Consider the following 23,866-nt stretch of genomic DNA (forward strand, 5'->3'; position numbering starts at 1 on the left):
ATGATAGCCAAAAAACAGAATTCTGGGTCACAAATTATGTTAAAATGAGGGAAATGTTGATTTTCAGATTCCGAATGAGTGTGATGAAAGTACTCAAAGGAGATCTGTCTGCTGTAACAACAGCAATCGTAGAATCATAGAATGGTTTGGGTTAGAAGGGACCTTAAAGATCACCTAGTTCCACCCCCGCCTCTCATGGGCAGGGACACCTCCCACTACACCGGGTTACTCAAAGCCCCTCCAACCTGGCCTTGAACACTTCCAGGGATGGGGCATCTACAGCTTCCCTGGGCAACCTGTTCCACTGTCTCACTACCCTGACAACGAATAATTTTTTCCTAATATCTAAATCTACCCTCTTTCAGTTTAAAACCATCACCGCTCATCCTACCACTACACTCCCTGATAAAGAGAAGCATAGCTTTCCTGTAGGCTCCCGTCTTTCCTGTAGGACCCCTTTAGGTACTGGAAAGCTGCTATAACGTCTCTCCGGGCAGAACAACCCCAACTCTCTCAGCCTGTCTTCACTGTGGTCCTCCTCTGGACTCACTCCAACAGGTCCATGTCCTTCTTATGTTTGGGGCTCCAGAGCTAAACACAGTACTCCAGATGGGGTCTTGCAAGAGCAGAATAGAGGGTCAGAATCACCTCCCTTGACCTGCTGGCCATGCTTATTTTGATGCAGCCGGGAAAGGATACGGTTGGCTTTCTGGGCTGCAAACACACATTGCTGGCCGATGTTGAGCTTCTCATTAACCAGCACCCCCAAGTCCTTCTCCTCAGCGCTGCTCTCAATCCATTCTCTGCCCAGGCTGTATTTGTCCTTGGGATATCCCGACCCACTTGCAGGACCCTGCAATTCACCTGGCTGATCTTCATGAGGTTCACATGGGCTCAAGAGGTCCAGGTTGCTCTAGATGGCATCCCTTCCCTCCAGGGGGTCGGCAGCGCCACGCAGCTTGGTATCATCAGCAAACTTGCTGAGGGTGCACTCAGTCCCACTGTCCATGTCACCAGCAAAGATGTTAAACAGCACCAGTCCCAGTATGGACCCCAAGGAACACCACTCGTCATTGGTCGCCACTTGGGACATTGAGCCATTGATCACAATACTTTGAGTGCAGCCATCTAGCCAATTCCTTATCTACCAAGTGGTCCATCCATCAAATCCAGGTCTCTCCAACTTAGAGACAAGGATATCATGCAAGACAGTGTCAAATGCTTTGCACAAGTCCAGGCAGATGATGTCAGTTGCTCTTCCCTTATCCACCAACGTTGTAACCCTATTGTAGAAGGCCACCAAATCTGTGCAGGCACGATTTGCCCTTAGTGAAGCCATGTTGGCTGTCACTGATCACCTCCTTATTTTCCATGTGCCTTAGCAGAGTTTCCAGGAGGATATGCTACATGATCTTGATGGGCACAAAGGTGAGACTGACTGGCCTGTAGTTCCCCGTGTCTTCCTTTTTTTCCCTTTTTGAAAATGGGGGTTATGTTTCCCCTTTTCCAGTTGGTAGGAACTTTACCAGGCTGCCACAACTTCTCAAATATGATGGATGGTGGCTTAGCAACTTCATTCACCAGTTCCCTCAGCACCCACAGATGCAATTCATCAGGTCCCATGGATTTGTGCACCTTCAGGTTCTTTAGATGGTCTCAAACATGATCTTCTCCTACAGTGGGAAGTTCTTCATTCTCCCATTCCCTGCCTTTGCCTTCTCTGACTTGGGCAGTGTGGCTAAGAGCACTTGCCGGTGAAGACTGAGGCACAAAAATCATTGAGTACTTCAGCCTTCTCCATATCCCAGGTAACGTGGTGTCCTGTTTCCTTCTGGAGAGCGCCCATGTTTTCCCTAGTCTTCCTTTTTTCACTGATGTACCTACAGAAGCCTTTCTTATTGCCCTTGATGACCCTGGCCAAATTTAATTCTGTCAGGGCTTTAGCTTTCCTAACGTGATCCCTGCGTGCTCGGACAATTTCTCTGTATTCCTAGAATCACAGAATCTGCATGGTTGGAAAGGACCTTTGAGATCATTGAGTCCAACCATACACACACAAAAAATCCCCTACAATCTCTGCCACTAGAGCACGCCCTGAAGTGCCAAATCTACACGTTGCTTAAATACCTCTAGGGATGGTGACTCAACCACCTCCCTGGGCAGGCTGTTCCAGGGCCTGACCACTCTTTCAGTAAAGTAATTCTTCCAAATATCTAATCTAAACCTCGCCTGTCGCAACTTCAGACCATTTCCTCTGGTCCTGTCGTTATTCCCTTGGGAGAAGAGGCCGACCCCTGCCTCTCTACAGTTTCCTTTCAGGTAGTTGTAGAGGGCAATGAGGTCTCCCCTCAGCCTCCTCTTCTCCAAGCTAAACATGCCCAGCTCCCTCAGCCGCTCCTCATATGACCTGGTCTCCAGACCCCTCACCAGCGTGGTAGCTCTCCTCTGGACACGCTCCAGGAATTCAATGCCCCTCTTGTACAGAGGGGCCCAGAACTGAACACAGCACTCGAGGTGAGACCTCACCAGTGCCGAGTACAGAGGCACCATCACTTCCCTACTCCTGCTGGCCATGCTATTCCTGATACAAGTCAGTATGCTGTTGTCCTTCTTGGCCACCTGGGCACAAGGCTACATGTCCTTGCTTCCACCCTCTTTAGGCCTCTGTTTTGTGTTTGAGTTTGTTCAAGAACTTTTTGTTCATCCATGAAGGCCTCCTAGCATTTTTGCCTGACTACTTCTGTGTTGGGATGCATTGTTCCTGAGCTTGGAGGCAGTGATCCTTGAATATTAACCAGCTTTCTTGGGCCCCTTCAGGGCTTTATCTATTACATGGTACTCTCCAAGCAGATCCCTGAAGAGGCCAAAGATTGCACTGCTAAAGTCCAGGATAGTAAGCTTGCTGTGTGACCTCCTCGCTGCCCTAGGGATCTCAAACTCCACCATCTCGTGGTCATTGCAGCTAAGGCTACCCTTGAGCTTCACATTCCCCACTAGCCCCTCCTTGTTGGTGAGAACAAGGTCCAGCACTGCATCTCTCCTCATTGGCTCTGCTGTCACTTGGAGAAGGAGGTTACCATCAATGCATTCCAGGAACCTCCTGGATTGCTTATGTCCTGCTGTGTTGTCCCTCCCAACAGATATAGGGGTGGCTGAGGTCCCCCATGAGGGCCAGGGCTTGGGAACGTGAGGCTGCTCCTATCTGTCTATAGAGGGCCTTGGTCTTCCTGGTCTGGTGGTCTGTTGCAGACCCCCACTGTAATGTCACCTGTCCCTGCCTTCCCTTTAATCCTGACCCATAAGCTCTCGGTCAGCTGCTCATCTGTCCCCAGACAGAGCTCCATGCACTCCAGCTGGTCATTGACATAAAGGGTGACACCCCCTCCTCGTCTCCCTTGCCTGTCCTTCCTAAAATGCCTGTATCCTTCCATTCCAACAGTCCAGTCATAAAGGCCATCCTACTATGTCTCTATGATGCCAATAAGATCATAGCCCTGCAGGTGTGTGCGCGTGTCTAACTCCTCTTGTTTGTTTCGCATGCTATGTGCTTTTGCATAGAGGCATTTAAGTTGGACCCCCCGATGAAGCTGACTTACTGGCTGGAGTGGCTGGAATTCCTTTGTGCTGCACTCCAGGTGCTCTCCTGCTGGCCTGTGATCCTTTTCCAGGCCCTGGGCATCTATTGCTGGTGCTGGCATCAAATTGGTAGGCATGGGATGGCTGGAGGTTCCCTTTCCCCGGCAACTTTTGATTAAAGCCCTCTTCACCAGCTTGGCAAGCCTCTGACTGAAGATGCTCTTCCCCTTCTCTGATAGATGGAGCCCATCAGCCCCCAGTAGATCTGGTTTCTCAAAATGAGTCCCATGGTCTAAGTTGCTGAGTCCCATGGTCTAAGGTGCTGAGCCCCTGGCTGTGGCACCGGTCCTGTAACCATTTGTTAACTCAACAGATTCGACTGCTCCTTTCAACCCCTTCCCTTCGACTGGCCGGATTGCTAAAAAAAACTACCTGTGCTCCAGAGTCCCTTACCACCAATCCCAGGGCTCTGTAATCCTTCTTGATACTCCTCAGACTGTTTCACTCATCCCCAAGTGAAACCACAGCAGTGGATAATACTCAGCGGACGGTACAAGTGTTGGTGGCATCCCTGATATGAGCCCCCGGTGAGCAGCACACCTCTCTAGAGAGTGTGTCAGGTCAGCAAACGGGTGCCTCCGTACCTCTCAGAAGAGAGTTGCCTACTACTGTCACCCATCACCTTTTCTTAGTTGCACTGGTTGTTATAGGGGGAGCAGCTCGGGCTGCCTTACTCAGCTCCAGCATCTCTCCTGGTGACTAGTCTTTCCTCTTCAGTCTACAGAGCGGTGAAGCAGTTCTGCAAGGGCACCTCAGGCTTTGAGGGAAGTCTCTTCCTCTTGGCTGGTCCTTGCCATCACAAGCTTCCATTCTTCTGCATTACTGGCCCCCCTCCCTTCTTTGTGTGTCACTGTGGGAGTTCTTGGTTGTTTGGCTGTGGGCTGTGGGTCCACTGCAGACTGTGCTTGGAACCAGCTGTCTATCTCCTTCTCAGCCCCACTGATGCTACGCAGCCTCCTCATCCCTTCCTGCAGCTCACCCACCTGCTGCAGGCGGTCCTTCACCCAGGCCCACCTTTTGCAGGCAGGTCTGCACCTATCCCTGCCCCAGGAGGGAGGTCTAGGCAATGACCATTTTCTTACTTCAGGTACTGTAGAAACTGAAAATGAGAAATAGCTCGTAACGTGCATGTAAAGTAATTTAAGAACAATTATCAAACTCTGTTCTTTGGGATAGCCTCTCTGCTTTTAATACTCTCTTGGTGCACAGATCACTTACACTGAAATATGTATAGGGGTTATATACACAGAGGAATGCTTTTCCAACCCATGCTTACGTAATGAAGATGCGGGGGGGGGGGGAGCGTCTTAACCACTACAATTCCTTTGCCAAAAAAACACTTAAATACCAATGAAAGGAGATGAGCAACATCCACTTTTCAGAAAGGTAAGTGACTTGATTAACTGGTGAAAGGAAACTCATTAATTAATTTTTAGCTTGCAGTCCAATGCTTAAGCAGCATGTGTTGGCTGTGGTGCTTTTTGGACGTCAGTATGACATATTCCCCACAAAAAGTTATGGATTTAAAAAATAAATTAATCATAGCTTCTTAACAGTGCTTTAAACCTGAATTCTTCATCTTTTCAATTACACATTAAAATCGTAAATGAAAACAAGATGCAGCTTGATTTGGAATCAAGACATTGGAACTGTTATTAAACATCCTCAATTTAAAATTACTTTTGGTTTCCTTGGTATTTCAATTTACCTGTCTCCATCCCGAATACGCCTAAACTGTGTGCTTAACAGACACATCAAAGTTGGCCCCAGTCGGCTCCCTGGAACTAAGTCTTCTACCATCAGAGCAGGAAATAGGTCTATGTTCAGTGGGGAACCATACAACCTGTAAAGAGAAAAACATAAATATTTAACATCAAATATTTTACATTTAGAAAATAAGCAGTATGTGGTAAAAATAAGGGCAAGAGATGTGAACAAATGACAGTAAAAACGACAGTGATTGTGCTATGTCTTTTGTCTACAACCTGTGGGTGTATACGCCATAAATGCAGGTTGTATCTGAGAGTAACATCACAGGGGTCTGCAAGTCTACCACACAATTTCCTTTCTCCTAGTAGCTTTCTTCTGAATTTGTAGAACCATTTATTTTTCCAGCCCCTCTGTACACTTTTTCTTTTACTGTAGCTGAGACTAATTCTCAGTCTTTGATTTTGTGTAGATAAGCTAGGAGTGGCAGGAAGCTAAAGATTAATTTTCAAACACTGATGCTCTAAAGAAGAGCAGATTACTGGTAGCGAAGGATGTCCACATGAAAATACAGTGAACAATATTCCCGATTGTTTTACTGTACAGAATGGATGGAACCAAACATGTAAATACTTGCATGAGACTGACATTAAATAAGACCTTACATTGAAATAACATTCATATTTAACAGCATTTATAAAACCCAGATACTTCAAATTAATACTTTAATGAACGCATACAGTATATATTAGCTTCTTATTGTTCACAGAGATATGGAAGTGGAGAAATTGTCTGCATGTGGGAATTTCCCACATCTGTTTCCTGGTACAGATGGAAGTTTCTTTAAAAAATTCCTTTAGCCTTTTCTTAACAAATATTTTCTTCTAGATAAGACATTTAACTACTAATTTTGCATGCACATTTAGAAAATGGATTGTTTTTCTTCCTCTCAGGCTCACCTGCTAAGTTTCTCCCTGATTTCAGGATTCTTAATTTCATTTTTCAGATCTTCAAAAGTCTGAGCTGAAGAAAGATTACAGTAAACTCTAAAATCATGGTAGGGAGGAATTCCATGATCTCTGCCTCTCTGAATATTCATAGCTGCCAGATCTAAAGCCACAGTACGTGCCATGGAGAAGAGTCTTTCTGTTAATTCTGTATTGAGTAATTGTGATGGGACACGCATCTTACCAGCAACACCAAACAATCCCCTTAGAAGTGGATCAATGCCTCCTTCATTTACAATCCGAAATGGAGAGAAGAATGCCTTATGAAGAGGTAGATGGCCTTGTGGAATAGGTTCAAAGTTCTCATCCAGTCGATACAGAAAAGGATTAATGAGTGTGTGACCAAACCTAAAAGCGGCAGTTGCAAACTCATTAGTTATGCCAGAATTAACACTGGGATCATAACCCTTATATTCGCCAAGCATCTTCATGCCTACCTCTCCAAAGATCTTAGGTAGCCAGTGGCTAAATGTTATGTGTTGCATTTCTGCACCAACAATTTTGCGTGTTTCATGATATATTGTGTCACCATCCCAGTGAGGATTGAGTTGCAGTAGCTCTGTGGCAATTCTGTTGTGTTCTCTAAACCACAACGTGTGGATGCTGGTAAGGCCCAGCTGTTCGTTAGAACGCTGATCACCAGCTAAAAAGCAGGGAATTGGGCTCTCATTTTCATCTCTCATACATTCTGTCGGTGGGCCAGTAGCAAATGGAAGAAGGGGCTTGCCAGATCTCTGTACGATGCCCTGTCTCAGAAGGCCCCTTTGACTTGCCAGGTCTCTGATTTCTAGTGCTTCATGGTCTGAACTGCCATACACATTGGAAGCATCGATGTATGAAGTCAGCTGGTTGATCTGTTCTCGTGGGTACACAGAATTCATCAGGAGAGATGTCATGCCGCTTCCACAAACCGGACTGGAGCGTACAAAAAACATACAGCGTGCACCATTTCGAACTCTGGGGTCATTAGGTGGTATCATGATGGAAAAGCATGGAGGATCATTTGTACAAACTGAACTGCAATGCTGACCATCCGAAAACCTGGCCTCGCTTAGGGCAGCCACGGTGAGGTCAAGGTCGTGGTCAAGAAACTGACCCCACTGCATGAGCATGTGAGTGTACTGGTCATCGGGAGTTATTGTTTCTGTTCCGATCAGAGTAGTTGAAACCAAGCGAGGCATTGGGAGTGCATAGCCATTAGAGAGCCTCCTGGGTTCAATTCCCCGAGGCAAATTAAATCCATTTTCGTAAACTGACTTTAACAGACGTTCGAAGGCTGTCAGAGAAGCGCCCCACATGGGATGCTGAAGATTGTTGCATGTTCCATCATGTGTCCTGTACTTCTGGTGGAAACACATATCTGAGCAGTTGTTCACTCGTCGATGGGCTGTGCAGCCTGAGAGATTCGCTATCAGATTCAAGTACTGTGGGGATACAAGGTCATTATAGTGATAACCTGAAACCAGAAGAGAGACAGAGAGAAAGTCAAAGACTTCATAGACTTATGGTCCGCACAGACTATGAATTTATTTGCAATTTTATTTTATTATATTGCATTTTCCACCAGATTAAATATCCCTATTGTTTAAAAAGAATAATAATAATCACATACACACATATTTTAGAGCATTAGATCATTTAAGCAACCGCCACTATTATGTCAGGAGGGAACTTTGTAAAATGCCCATTCAAGTACAACTTTCAAAATGTTTACAAAAGAAGCTCATTTCTTATTTGGTCACTTAAGAAAGCAGAGATATTTTCAGAAATAAAAGTCTCATATTGAGAAAAATGGGAAGTTTTCCCCCGTGTCACTAAAAGCATTTAAAAAACTACCAGTAACATTTACATGGATTTCAAGACTTTATCTTTTGAGACTTGATAATTCACTGAACATTACTATTGTAATGCTTTATTACAGCATTTTTGCTTTATTTTGCTTTATTACAGCAAAAGTTGCATAATTTTAGAAAAAAAAATCATCAAAAACCACTAAAGAAAATCACAGGTAATATAGCTAAACAGAGGAGCGATCTCTAGGACAAGTGGTGTGGAGTAACTCACATTCACATTACCCAGAACTAGTTTCTAAAGCAAACTGGTGTTTGTGTAACACTTGGCACAGGTTTCCTCTGCAATCCACACCATTCACCTCTGGGACTACAACACACTTATCGCTTTCCTGCCTTTTTTTCTCAGTTCATAGAAAAATAATATATACAAAATATATACTGTACTTCATTAGAATTATGTTTTTATAACTTCAAACTAAGGTGATGTGTTGCATGATCTCTGCTGTGGTATGATGGCATGTGGAAGGACTGAAGACTTTAAGGCCTCTTAACACAGTGTTGGGTGACCGCAAATAGCGGAACAGTCAGGCTGTGCCTCGTCCCTGCTGCCTACCAGGAGTCATTCTAACAGTGATTTTTTCTTTGAAACATTTGGTCTTCATTTCAGGAAAAAAAGTCATTAATTTGTGTAGCTGTAGCTACACTATCAACTTGCATAGACCAACAGAAATGTGTCTGTAGAGTGAAATTTTTGATGTCGAGAAAGACATCCCTACTGTATCCATTGTGCAACAGCAGCAGGTTTCCTTCAGAAAAGCTTTACTTTGTTCTGCTGGACTGAATGTGGCCCTGGACGACATTTTTCACATAATTTGAAAAGAATCCACACTGTTCAAGACCACACCACAACTCACACCAAAGCACAGTAAGTGGGGACAACTGGGAGATTCACTTTAAATGGGTCATGCTGATCCAAAGCACAGGCACGCCTGGAGTGATTAAGGGATATATAGTGTGGATGAGAGAGGTTCCAGGATCCAGGAGAGAGCCCAAGAGGTAGAATATTTGGCATGTAGATGTACTTTTAGCCAACTAGGAACCATCATACACCACCACGATTCCTGATGTGGAAAGCTTGCAGTTAGGAGTAAAACCGAACAAGCAAAATAAAAGCAGAAGGAAAAAAGGAAATGAGTGAATGTACGGTGGTACTGTGTTCCCACCACAGGCCCACAAGGTTACCACCATGATGGTAATCACTCAAGAATATGAACTGAATGCAGTTTTGCAAGAGGTCAGGAAATGTCCTGAGCTCGGTCACAGCGTGCCTGCAAAGACACTGACCTTCATCTACATTCAACACATAAATGCGTGCTAGACACACTGCTGCGCTCTGCTAATTTCTACGGTGCAGGGCAATTTCAAACAGACCACCTAAAGCCCCTCTTTGTCTTTGCCTTGAGAGGGACTGGATTGCTCATAGCTGCTCAGCTGGGACAGGACCTGTGCTCCGTCAGGGGATCTATGTTTTCTCAGCCTCAGACTGCATGTACCCCGAGTGGTTTACAAGTCAAAGCAAGGCAGAGACCAAGTGCTTGCATTACACAAAACTAACCTGTTCTTGCAGACATACATAAATTATTTTATGGAATATTCCAGACTAGGAAAAAGAAAAATAAACCACAGAGCAAAACCAGTAAGTGCCGCTGGGTAATGCAGCAAAATACACTCTTTGAGGATATTATTGATAACATATTATAATATGCTGGCTACTAGGGCAGTTTAATTCTAAAACTACACCCAGAAAACATATCTTCTTTATAACAACACTCCTTTTAAAGTGACCTTCATTCATGCTGGAGTTCTTTCCTTATGATCGTTACTCACGCAGTCTACATAAACATGCGTCTGCTGTGGTTATCCTGGTTGCCAGCCACATTTCTGAAATCAACTTGACTACAAGCTTTGGGTGGAATGACCTTCATTACCAATTTAAAATAAAATTTTCAGCTTCTTCGTTTAGAAGTTCAAATTGGAGGCAATGTCTCATCTATGGATTAGATTCAATGGCTTTCTGAGCAGAGTGGAGGCTGCCATAAATGCCAGTCTCACACCCTTAATTACCCCTTGCATTGTAGACACTAATTCTGGCTCTGCTTTCTAAACGGATGGGTGCTGAGCATTAAGTTGTCTAACTCAATTCACATAACATTAGCTATAACTTTTTCAAACTGCAAGGAAGATGTTTCATAGAGGCATAGAAATATAGATTAGAAGGGACATCCTACTCACACCAAGCTCCTGCTTGAAGCAAGGCTGTTTCCAGCACTGGATCCCTGTCTAGAGGGCTCGAAAACCTCCAAAGACGGAGTCTGCTCCGCCTTTCTGGATAAGCCGTTCCAGTGCTGCACTGGCCTCCTGGTGAGAAAGTGTTTCCTAACATCCAATCTGAACCTTCCAAGCAGCAATTTGTGGCCATTCCCCTTGTTATACAGTCTGACACTGCAGAGGAGAATTTGGCTCCATAGTCTTTCCTTAGGATATTCCAAGATTTTACATAAAAAAAAGTCTCTAAATGGGAAATTGTCAGGTTTCTCAACTGTTCCCAATGCAAAAGTGCTAAATAACACCTTTCATTGGGCTCTGCATTTTGAAATAAACCCAAATAAGGACAAATATGAGTATTAAAATCTGAGCATTAGGCTATTTAAATGAAAACAGATTTATTTTACTATTCAAGTTTTCCTAAAAGCCAGGTTTCTATGGATTTTGTAGGGCTGAGAAGCAATCTCTGGTTGTGAACAGAATTTCCAGTTTCACAGAAAGTTGCCTGATTTTGTGTTCATTAATTTGTATTTGTATGCTTTAATGCCAATTTTTGGTAAACTTTAAGCGATTGAATTTCACTATTACAAATCCTAGTGAAAAGTAGTCAAGCAATTCTCACACATCAGATTTCATATATTCCTACTGTTCCATATGCTTGCATATGCATCTAATCAGAGAACCACATTAAATCAGGTTACTCTTATAAACACAAGCCTTCAAAGAATTTTGAGTAAGTTTTTGTGGTAAAGTATGCATCACAAATTATTTACTCAGCTCTAATAATGAGTAACAAGCTTCTTTTACTAGCAAATGTTACAGTACTCCAAAAGCTTGCAGTCTTTGGTCTTATAAATACTTGCCTAGTTCACAGTCAGAGTTAAATTTTTCGGAAGTTACAATAAATACTCAATTATAAACATCAAAAAGAATATAATAAGTAAAAATATTTCCTCTAGATTTTCAGTGTAGCTTTTGGCTATGTCTCAAGTCTCAAAAGCTCTCCTAAAACTATCATTATTTCCAAATGCTTCAGTCCCGTGTCTCAAGCCTATCCACACACGTATCTACACACATTAGTTATATATGCTCCAGCTGGACTTCGTGAATTTGAACTTGGACTCCAATAACTAAACCTCTCATTTTTCTGCTCTTTATAAAAAGCAGCAAAAAATGTATTTCTCATTACATCAGATCAGTGTTAAAGGAAACAATTAGCTTAGTTTGATATGCACTTAAAGAATGAGAGGCAAATAATTCTTTGAATACTATTGTGGTACATGCAGAAACCATGGTTTGTAAAGTATACAAATCCTTCTTGTTATATCATCTTTTCTCCTTGCCAAGGCACGCTGACACTAAATGGCTGTACTTAAAGAAACATGGACAAAATACTGATCGTTTTTAATACATAACAGAAAAGTTTGTACTGCTATGAAACAATGGTCTTAATGAATTAACATACAGGAAATTAACAAACAGAATGCATTATGCACTTCCATTATATCAAATTTGACCAGTAGAAGAATCTGAATGTTAATTTTTCCCTAATATGTCAATGTGAGGAAAAATAAAAAACACTCTACTCTGAGAGCTCAAACAGAGTTACACCCCACTGTAGCAATGTGCAAACCAAGGACTGAACTGGGCAAATATATATTTGGAAAAGTTTTTCAAAGTCACATACTCCACTAATTTCAATGTAATGGTTCTGCAGTTGGGACCCAGACTCAGAAAATAAATGTCTCTTGAAGTATAATGACTTAAGAAGGCAAATACACTTCAACACAGAAAAATAAGGAAATAGTACTGACTTGTTCCATTCAGGTCAACCATTAGACCATCTTGTACATGATCTTGAATAAGCTGTAATGTCCTTTCAAATATTTCCCCAGCTCTTGCTTGCTCAACAGTGTATGGATCCCTTGGGTATCGAAATAAGGCTAGCAAATCATTTGGAGAACGAGGACGACTGACAGATAATTTGAAAAACAATAGTAAGCGTACACAGGAGTTACAAAATAACAATAGTACATAAATCATGTAAATGTTCAGCAACATGATTAGTACATACCTTGGTTACTCATCTCAATATGGAAGGCAAACAAAAAAATTAATAAAATAATAAAACATTAAAGATTTAGTAGCAATTAAACATTTAATAGCCTTTTAATACACATTATCTCAGCAGAAAAACTGCTGCAGTAAATAAAGATCTCAACACGAGTGTTTAAACAATAGGAAACCTTACATGTTAAATTGCCAGTATTCCCAGAACTAACCAGATGCTAATGTCATTTAAATAATAAAATGGCTTCTTGTTTAAGAAACGTTCCATTATTTCTAGTACACACAAAAATTAATTTTGACTTCTCAATAAAAAAAAAAAAGAAGGGGATACCTGTCAAACAGATGTGTACGTGTTGAATTTATTGCTCTGTCAACAGTTGCAATTGCTTCCACAATTGATGTTTGCACAAAAGGATCTCCATTTCGGCTGACATTAGGAACTACAGAAAGCGGAATTCACATGTTATTGCAAAAATGGCCACCCACAAAAAGATACTTCTATAAAACAGAGTCTAGACACGACATCATTTATTTCTGTTGTACAAAGTAAACCCCTGTTCTTTAAGCATTAGCTAGTCCAAATATAAAATCCTTAGCCATTTTGGAATTCTATCAAAGCATATTACAGTAGAGCAAAATTCTTTTAAAACGGAAGCTAATGTAAGTTTAAGAGTCAGATTGCTTATAATTCTAAAAAAAAAAAAAAAAAAAAAAAAAATGAAGAAAAATGCATACAGCGTTTAACTGTCCATTAATTAGTCCTCCAATTTCAAGTAAAAATGACCAAAGAAAAAAAGAATTATTATTAAGGGTTTTTTTCTGGTGTGGTGTACTATCAACTTTCAGGTGTTGATATCAAAAGCCTGACCTATAGTCACTGAAATCAATGCAAGTATTCCCTTTGATTTCAAGTAGTACTGAATTAGTAATGAATTCAATGTAAGAATTTAAAGAGTTTACATGACTGCGTTACAAGTGGAAAATACTGACAAACTTAATTTGCCTTTTAGAATTTATGCATCACAAATTTGAAGAGATGTCACAAGAAAATGAACAAAACACAAAAAAAAACCCAAAATTAAAAAGAAAACACAGAATTTTATATATTCCCAAATAGCTACAGTAAATTTACATTGCTCCTCTCCTGAGCATAGTCTAGTAAGCAACACACGTTGATTTTAAAAGGCCACAAATATTTTACTTACTTTGCTCATTACTTTGTTTTCTACTTTAAAATTATTTCGCTTTTTAATGCTACTTTAAAAATCACATGCTTAAAAGCTATTTAACGACTGCATAATACTGGAAACTCACTAATGCATAGGCCCATTCATCTGCCTTTTTATGCAGCACCCAGTTGCAGCTGGATGTTTGTACAACGTATCTAAGACTAATAACCTTCCTTTCAGCCTAAACCAAGAACTACCAGATCCAGGGGCAACAACTAACAATTTCCAGAGTGTGTTTAGATTGGAAAAGTCACACAGGAAGAAGGGCAAAGTAGGGAAAAAAGTCCAAAGCAAATAGACTGGAATAAAACCAGCAGATGTACAAAATCAGCTGACATAAAACCCGTTGTGTTTGCAAGCTTTTCATGACTTTTTTTTTTTTTTCTTTTCTAGGCAGTATTTCATTATTCCTTCATAACTGGCAGCTTAGGCTGTGTCTGTATAAGTTTCAGAATCTAGAGCTGGGTAATCAAACTTCATTATCTATACTGTCAAATAAAACAGTCCCTGGCACACTCTACAGCTGTAGCTGAAGCCCCTTTCTCTGCCCTGAGGCTGCTGACAATGCATTCCCCCCAGCATTCAAAACCGGGCGACCCTTTCTACAGTGCCTGATTGGCAACAGTCCCTGATCCAACCTAATTACTAACTGCCCTCCTTGCTTGGCAGCTTCATTTTCAAAGCAACCATACAGGAACATTATCACATAAGCTACTTATTTTAAGGAGAAATATCATTTACAGGTTTGCTACCCTCATTTCAGTTGTTTTGGAGAGTGCCTGTGTGCCACGCAGATAATACTGCAACACAGTATTATATTTTTTTAAAGAAAAAAAAAAAACACAACTTTTTTTCTATGCATCTCCAGAGTAACTGAGATAACTGATTTTTATAGACTTTCTTCTGCAGACTTCGTGTATGTGGATGAAACCTTATCATCAAATGATTCCCAGTCCTGAAATTTTTCTCTCAGAAATCATCTTTACAGATTGAAGAAATATTATTTTTGATAGAGGAGGGGATAGATTGATAGTCTATTAAAAGCAACTTAAGCCAGGAACAGAAGAGTTTTGTTGATAACCATGTGATTGGTGTCATGGTAACCGATGCATTAAAAAAATCACTGATATATATGTACGAATTTAGTAAACAAAATACAGAACCTTAGACATAACACAGGGAAACAATATCCAATATGTTAAAGAAGTCACTGCTCAATGCTCATTTTTCAATGATGCAAAAATATTGTGTCATATTTTATACTGAAAGACAAAAAAAACCCACACAATTTCCTTAATATTTTCCATCAAAATGAGTCTGAAAAATGAGCAGTTTTACTCAATAAGTGAGAAAGGCATTTGGGTCAATCTGTGTAATGAAGTTATTCTTTAGCCTTGCTTTATTACCAATTATTTTGTATTAATAATTGATAACTATTATTTGCCACTACTACTTCCAAATAATTGGAATAAGCTCAAATATTCTCCTTTCCTTTCTGTTTCCTCCTTGAGCTTCCTAAGATCATTATGACTTTCCTGAATTCTTTCCCAATGGTTGCAGCCTAATTTTTAAGCAAGCGCCGTAAGTGCCCATTTAAAGATGCCACAGAACTTTTTGTCAAGTTACCCCTAGAGATTAGACTGTGTATTCAACCAGCAAATTCTAATAGGTCTAGATAATATCTCAAGAGGAAAGTAGTATGACTAACTGGAGCCCAAAGCATTCTTTGTTTTGAAGCTTAACTCCTAGAGACATTTTGGCTGACATATTCCCATCTTACTCACATCTGTGCAGACAGTTGCCTGAATTAAATGAAGAAAGAGAAAAAAGAGAGGATTATGGGAGAAAAAGAAAAACAAGAGAAAGAAGTTAACATTTGATTAACTTTTTTTGCCTCTTATAAATTAAGCAATTAGAATAAAACTAATAATCTAACTCATACCTCTTAATCATACACCTTACCATTAACACTAAGCACCATACTAACAGAGGAGTATCCTATGGTATTCCGGGCAACACATTCATATCGACCTTCATCAGCTGTTCCAACATCGCGAATGGTAAGAAATCCCTCCAGACTAACATGAAATTTTCCACTCTCAGTTACCTGTACTCCATCCTGCAGCAAAGCACAATGTTTAGTTATTCTAAACACTATTTTCAAACTTGAATTTTTGTCTTCTTTTCCTCTTTTATTTTTACATTTTATTTTGTACATTTTACATTTCTATTTTGTATGCCAAGATAATAGTGAAATATGTTTAGATAAACTTATATCAAAAACTCACATACTGTTATGTTGACAGGAGGACTTGAATGTACTTCTAAATTGTACAGTGTATTTATTTACTTTTATAGTAAAGTAAATATATATAGTAAATCCTATGTATTTACTTTTAAAAGTACTCATTATTATAAATCAAAGTATTTTAATAGTTATAGGTGCTCACCACATAAAGTTTAAGACCCAAAAATAAGATAGCACCTCTTGAGAACATATATATATTTGATTTTACTCAAAATTACCCAACTAAAAAGATCTCAAGAGCTTTATATGTATCCATTCTTCACGTGCTATGCATCTAAAAGCTATTTAAGGTTCATCGAAGTACATTTTCTAATGCTCACTAATTGAAGAGAAGAAGATAATCCGAAAAACTGAAGAACAATATTAGCAACCACTGATAACTCTGCTAATAACTCTAACTAATAGTTTGATATAATAATTATAGCACCAATGGAAATCAAAGCCACAGAGAGGTTACCAAGAAGTTACTGAAACACGTCCTGGTTGAAGTGTCAACCTAACAGTGACAAAGGGCTGAGCAATACAGTACTTTTTTATTGCTCTGCATCTATAATATCATTGAAAGTGTGAATATGAATGGAATATTCACACAGGAGTGTCACTAAAATACATAGGCATTTTAAGGCCTACAACATGAATTTTAGCTGGCCTGTATAATGATTTGCATAACCATATATATATATTTTTATATATATATAAAATTCAGGTTTGGTAACCATATACATGGTCTGTATTAAAGATTTGCTTATCGAACGTCAGGTAACATTTTCAGACACCAGAGCAAGCAATAATTTGACAATGTGCGTTTTAAATAGCTGGTCATGAAGAGATGGAAAGGCCACTGCCTTTCTGCAACAACTGAACAACTATCTAGTACCTTGTTCCATGTAATTACTGGCTCCGGCTCTCCTTGAGCACTGCATGGGATCTGCACATTTGTGCCAACCTCCACCGTCATGTCACTGGGAACGCTGTCAAATACAGGAGTCACTAAAAAAACAAATAATACATTGACAAGGAATGAACACAACTTGTGCAAAAGATGATCTAAAAAGAGGTCAGCATTGTTTATTTTTTTCAGTTACCCAACATTTCTTAATCTATAACCCTGTTCTGTATGCAAGTTTTAGTTGCTTACGAGTTTGTCTTAGAAATAAAATTACTAATTCCTGATGTCTGCTTCAGGCTGATTTTTAAGTACTCTTAACTTCTAACAAAACAGGCTAGTAGTTGCCAAAAACACTGAAGCTCCGTAAATTTAAAGTTCTGAAAAAAATTTCTGTGAATAGCTAAATCTGAACAAATTCACTGGAATGAATACCCCATCAACTTCTGTCAATTTTTTAAAGTTTTATCTTTTTAAATAGCAACAACACAGATTTCCGAGATGATAAAAAGCAAAAACTTTCCACAAATTCAACTGGATTTCCCCCAGCCTGACTTGCTGAGGAGCTTCACAGAGCTCCTCCCCCCCCCGCCACCAATGAGCCCTAGGCTTTAAAACATCGAAAAATCACCTTCAATTTCAAGGGCACAAGGTACACAGTTACATAAACCCAGTGTGAAGAAAATTAATGCATTTTTAATCCTAATTTCCTTCAAATCCAGATTGCCATCCAGCACTCAGATGCCATCATAAGAAGCACATACAAGATTATAAAGACATTAAGAATTGTATTTCTGCTGTATTTTGAGGGGAGTGGGTGGGGGCTGCGCTGTTACAGAGAAGTATTTGGCCATGCAGCATACATTTATACTACCAACCAAATCTGGCCCTGGTGTTAAATTGTTTGTATGCAAATGGCTATCAAGAAACCATTTCAAATAAGGCATCCAGAGGCAGGCATCCACTGGGAGGTAAGAGAGTCTGGCTCTGTGGATGTGAGCTGTGTTATGCCAGCAAACAGACCTGGACCGTTAATCTGTATTCATTAATACAGATTTTGCCACAGTGACCACTGACTAGACACTCCTCAGACGAACAACCCTTTTCTTAGAAGACCAAAAGAAAAATATTCTCTTCTAGCACAACTGAAAATAGCATTGCAATGAATGTATGGAGAGCTCCAATTTCAGGCTGCATGTGCAGACTTCAGTCTTGTATTTCCTATCTCTTGATGACTGGATTTTGCGACCCGAGCTACACAAAAATCATTTTATTAAACTTTATGCAAGTTCAGCGAAGTTTAACACAGCTGGAAGGCTACAAAATTTTTTTAAAATTGAATTTGCTTTTATGAAATTTTAGTCAACAATTTTATGTAGGCGAAAAAGCCCTCAATTTCGACAAATCAATCTCCCGGTACCACTCTTTAAGAAAAATCAATGGATTTTTTTTCTGACAAACACCTAAGCTAAGGAAGACATTTGAGTCCCTTTCACTAAAATACTGTTTAAAATTAGGTCACTAACAAGAAATGCCTTGAATTAAGTGTTTAACCTCCTTGAATTTAGCTAAACACAAGAGTACTTTACTAAATTATAAACATAAATATGATTCTAATTAATCCTAGAAGTAGCTTACTTAAAATTTACTTGAAGAAAAGCAGAAGAAAAATGGACTGGTTTTGTTTTTTTCCTGTGTTAGCCTATTTTAAGTATAAGGAATGTCTTTTCATCACGAAGGTCATTCTGCTGTTGTAAAATAAAGTGTTCTGTTTCTGGATATCAAAACATTATGTTAACACTGTTTAGTTAACGGCATAGAGTCTTATAAGAAACTGGTCTTTTCACAAAACAAAATATTTTCCCAAGCATAGGAACACTGTCATCCTCAAAGGAAACCTCCATTCTTTACAAAAAAGAGTAAATCAGATAAGCCTCTTTCACAGAACACAGACTGTTCTAAAGGAATGATACTCAGTACAAATACTGATAAGTATCCATAAACGTGATTTATTAAAACTCACCTGGAATCTAAAAGTAGATATACTCAGAAATAATGATCAGAAATGTGAAAGGTTAGCAATACCCTGAACAGCAAGTTTTTCAAACAACAAAAAATATAGTCTCATTCTACCAAGCTTTCATCAAAAAAGGACAGGTTTAGTAAGTTTATGTAGTCTCCAAGTGACTTTGAACAAAGTCTATCAGGGCACATATTAGTTTTTATAAAGTGAGCGTGCGGGACATGCTCAATTTATAAAACTAATAATAAAACACCTTATAATTCAAAACCAGCAACACACGAATCACACAAAATGCAGCAAAAGTCCTGAAGAGAAACCCAGCACTATTCAAGCTCTGTTTCAAAAGGTTTTTTAATTTTAAACAAAAATAAACTACTTCATATTAACATTTTGTGCCATCAAAATAATTAATTCTCAATCTTACATTTTAGAAAAAAAAAAAAAATCAAACACAGTACTACTGTGTATTCTAGTGTTAGCTTAAATCTTTTGGGTTTTTTTTTTCAGCAGCTGCACATGAAGAACATACCTCTAGGCTGTACGGTCAGGTACACAACAATTCGTTGGGATCCGATAATATTGACAGCCTGGCATTCATACTGTCCCTGGTCATGCAGAGCAACCCTGGAAATCCTTAGGGTTCCAGAGGATAGAACTAAGTGCCTTCTGTCAACAGACAACTGGCCTCCTGAAACACAGAGCAACAGCATTTGCTATTTATCGCAGTGCAGAACAAAGTCCCTTCGTGTCAGAAAAAGGGAAATCCAGAAGATTTTAAATTTGATAAAAATTGGAAAAAATTACTCTCTTAAAAAAAAAGCTTGAAACCTTTACTTCTCAGAAGATAAACACGCAAAGGAAACAACACACACATATGTACATAATCATAATCCTGATCTCCTGTCTGTTTGTGGTAGAAATAAATATTTTCATTTAAGGAGCATGATAAAGCAACGAAATGAGAAGGCTTCATAAGAAGAACAGCAACAGCTATTACTGTTCATTTCGTATGACTGCCATGTGTGTAAGACACAATTCATCCCATCTGCCTAGGCCATCTAGAGAATCCACAGAAAAATACATACAGCCCTGAAAAAATGGAATATAATAAAAATTAAATAAAAGGCACATCACTGTCTGTACCCTATTCTTCCTTTCTGGACGTTTCATTTGATCGGAGCAATCTTGGTAGAGGGAGAAACAGGGATGTTATTAGCATCAAAATGATCAAGAGTTTGCTAAAAGTCTGCTTTATCTACCATAATTTAGAATTTCCTAAGACTTGTTTTGCCTGCTACAGCTATTTCATCTGATTCACCTGGAATCTTTACTTACTGATAAAACACCCACTACAGTATTTCTTCCCACTGGATTTGTCTTAATGCCTGTACTGCCACAACCTGATAAAACAGTTAGCAGGGTGCACCCCAGTGTTCCCGTCAATCCACATTAAGTGACAGAAATGCAGTTATACGGACGCCAGTTACAGGTTGGACTGTTCTGGTTCCTGAAGAGAGCAAATCCCACCTAATTTCAGATCTCCAGTTAATGAGAGCCATCTCCATTTCTTCTGCAGTGAACTGGCAGTGCTAGGTATGGCCATGTGATTTGTCTCGTATTTCTTAGTTTATTATTAGAAATCTATCACGTAGACATATATTTTAGTGACTCTTTTGTACTGAATAATGAAAAATGCTTGGGCAGCTAGCTTCTGTGGGACACCTTGTCTTTTCTAGCTAAAGCAGAAAGAGACGAGCCCTATTTCCTTCAGAGACTGAAGCATCTAAAGAAATACATGCAATACCTTTCAATGCATGAATGACTTCAAAATGACAGCTACACTATTCTAGTAGTTTAAAAGTAAAAACGGAACACGCTTACCTCCTTTAGTCCAGGCAATAACAGGCTGGGGATAGCCTTGCGCTTCACAAGGGAAATCAACAGTTTGGCCTTCAATCACTGTTTTGTCTTGAGGAGTGACAGTAAACTGAGGTAGAGCTACAGAAGAGAAAATAAACTGGTTTAAAAATAAAAAACCAACTGGAAAATGCATGACTGCCTGAAATTACGTCCCGTTTCCTATGTGACTTGAATAGCTCATATTGATGGGAAAAGAGATGCTAATGGGACTCTTTTATATTGTGACCGTTATAGGGCAGAGTCTTAGGGCAGCCACTTGGGCAACAGGAACATCTCCCTCACAACCTGGCCCTGGTGTCAGTGAAGGCCTCTGGGATCTACTGCCATAGATCCAAAATAAGAGGTATGGTAAGACTTGTAAGAATCAAACACAGTGTTCCCTGGATTAAAAATATACCTTCTTCTCTTCCCTTCAAAAAATCCTCAGCTAAATTGTGAAGAAAATGCAATGTAGCCAAAACCATCCTGAGATGCCTGTTTTCTTCTTTACACAAAAAGGAAAGCAGTGAGTGCAGTACTGGCCAACTTCTGCAGTAACATCATGGCATTATCAGTGTGAGAAGTAATTTGTTCAGCTCTCAAAACACAATCATCCATTGATGAACAATAAATAAACAAACCACATGGACAAGTTGTTTTGTATAGCTTTAAAAACTGAATGCATTAACAAAGAATTTGCAACCTAGACTGCTTGCCAACTAGAGATCTTAACATGAGAACAGAAACAAACTTAAATTTAAAGGTTAATCAAAATGTTTTGCAAATAGAAGTTCCAGCATGAAAACTTTTGCAAAAAATATTATCCATACACATATATATATATATAGAGAGAGGAGGTTTTTGATATATTGTTCTTGAAATACTTCATATTCATACTATTAACATACAATATGAAAATTATTGCGATCACAGTAAGTTATAGTACTTTGACTTTTGTTTGCACAAAAGCTGTGCTAATGCCTCAGCTGGCAGACTGATAGTTTCCATGAAACTCAGCAGAAAATGTTTCCACATCCACTGCAGTGCCTACAAAAGAAAGGCAGCAAAAAGGTGTATTTGCAACTCCATTTCTACTACTCCAGGCACAAATTCTAATCTCTAGGATTGCTGCCTGTTATAGAAAAAATTTAATCCTCCACAAATTTGACACCGTATGTTTACTCCTACAGGCAAACAAAACATAATAACAAATAAACATATCAAAACAATAGTGATTGATTTCTGAGAATAATCTATGAAACTTAACTTTCAGAGAATTAGTACATAATATCTTACTCTGACTGAAATGTATAGCATATTTCCTATAGGCTATGCTAGAATACTGTAATTGAAAGAAAAAACTCTAACGGTTTTAGTTTGGCTCTGACAATTAAGACAAAACCTCACAATGTAAAGTAATATACTCTTTTTAATATGTTTTACAGCACTTCACTCCTAGTTTAACATTACTCACCTTGGACTATAATGTATGCAGTCGCATGGATATTATCTATGCTGTTAGTTGCAAAACAGGTATACTCCCCACTGTCCTCCTGCTTCACGTTTTGTATGTAAAGCCCTCCTGAGGGAGTTATTGTGACACGAGGGTCACTTGGCAAAGGGGTTCTGTCGCCTTTGGTCCAGGTAATTCGCGGCTGAGGATGCCCGGTTGCGCTGCACTCCAAGGTAACACTCTCTCCAACTAGCACTTCAGTATTTTGTGGGTGAATCACAAAACTTGGCCGGGCTGTAAGAAAAAAGTGATACCTAAATATGACTTTTAGCTCACATAGCACTAATTTAGCTGAATATTGCAATAGTTTGGGGAATCTAGGGTTTTTTTAATAACTCTGTTCCAACATACTTCTAATCTTGGTTCAAACTATGTTTCGCTTTAAGTCTAATCTAGCTGCAGAAATTTATAAATACCAATAGATAAAAAAAAAAAAGCTCATATAATTGCATTGATGTTTTTTCTTCACTCCCATTAAAACAATTTTCAAACATTTCATTCTCATTTGATGATCTTTATAAAGGTCTCTTCAGAGGCATAGACACTGAGGACCCAGGACAACAAACTGGCTAAAAATTGCCATAAATGCACAAGAAGACAGAACCGATTAAGTTACATTTTTGTAACTTTTCCCAACTATATGTGTGCTTTGTGGTGACATTTTAAATTTACCTGATGAGAGCGTCAAAGCAAAATTTTCTCACAGCGAAGTTTGGAATTTAAAAACACTACAGTCCTGGATGGGAATTTAGTGCTTGCAAGCGTGAAGCACTGGCTAGACAGAGATTCAGGGTAAAAAGCTCCTGAGCAAGGATGGCTGCACAGGGTGTGCCAAAGCTTTCATGAGTGGCATCTTTGGAAGCCTGTGGTTTTCAGGTATACAGAGAGAACATTACTGCACTGAGCAACGTCGCAAGGCAACAGCATCTTTTCCTAACCTTTCTACAAACAGCATACACGACTGTCATCATAATTGCATAATGCAATTATGATATTAATTAACTGGCTGATTTTCATTTTTGTTCTGGGGATATTATAACTTCATGATCTAGTTCTTAAGTTGCCCAAGCATGAGAAATCTACATGTCAAGAACATACCAGAGCCAAACACCTTATATTTAGCAATCTATCAAAACAATTCTCTATCTGAATGCAAAATTCAGACTTGATGTTCTTTACCTGGTGACTCAAAGTATCTAAGAGTAACTTCCTGAGTTTTCACTTCTCCAGCCACATTTTTTGCCATGCACTGGTAAATGCCTTGGTCTGTTTCTTGAGTATTCTGAATCATTAATGTGCCATCATCTAGCAAGTTTAGACGGGAATCTTCTTTCATACTGAGCTCATTACTGCGAAGAAAAGAATCTGCTGGAGTTAAACCTTTAAATCACAAGCACAGAAAACTGCCAAATAATAAAACCCAAAATATATTACTCAAAATAACTTGGAGGAAAAAAAAAAAAGTTTTAC

The 23,866-nt window shown here is 39.4% G+C and overlaps 1 protein-coding gene across 2 annotated transcripts in view; it reads right to left on the reverse strand.

The window, feature by feature from the left end:
- PXDN (peroxidasin) overlaps positions 1–23,866 on the reverse strand; it is a 97,249-nt gene that overhangs the window by 21,924 nt on the left and 51,459 nt on the right. For both annotated transcript variants that reach the window (XM_063330397.1, XM_063330396.1), the window contains 10 exons: positions 23,576–23,745; positions 22,358–22,630; positions 20,866–20,982; positions 19,514–19,672; positions 16,953–17,065; positions 15,730–15,886; positions 12,870–12,978; positions 12,283–12,440; positions 6,303–7,806; positions 5,345–5,479 (listed from right to left, as the gene is read on the reverse strand). In XM_063330397.1, the coding sequence (XP_063186467.1) occupies positions 5,345–5,479; positions 6,303–7,806; positions 12,283–12,440; positions 12,870–12,978; positions 15,730–15,886; positions 16,953–17,065; positions 19,514–19,672; positions 20,866–20,982; positions 22,358–22,630; positions 23,576–23,745 (2,895 nt within the window). The remainder of the gene's footprint in view (positions 1–5,344; positions 5,480–6,302; positions 7,807–12,282; positions 12,441–12,869; positions 12,979–15,729; positions 15,887–16,952; positions 17,066–19,513; positions 19,673–20,865; positions 20,983–22,357; positions 22,631–23,575; positions 23,746–23,866) is intronic.

The sequence above is a fragment of the Chroicocephalus ridibundus genome, chromosome 3 (assembly GCF_963924245.1).
Source record: "Chroicocephalus ridibundus chromosome 3, bChrRid1.1, whole genome shotgun sequence".
Classification (NCBI taxonomy): domain Eukaryota; kingdom Metazoa; phylum Chordata; class Aves; order Charadriiformes; family Laridae; genus Chroicocephalus; species Chroicocephalus ridibundus.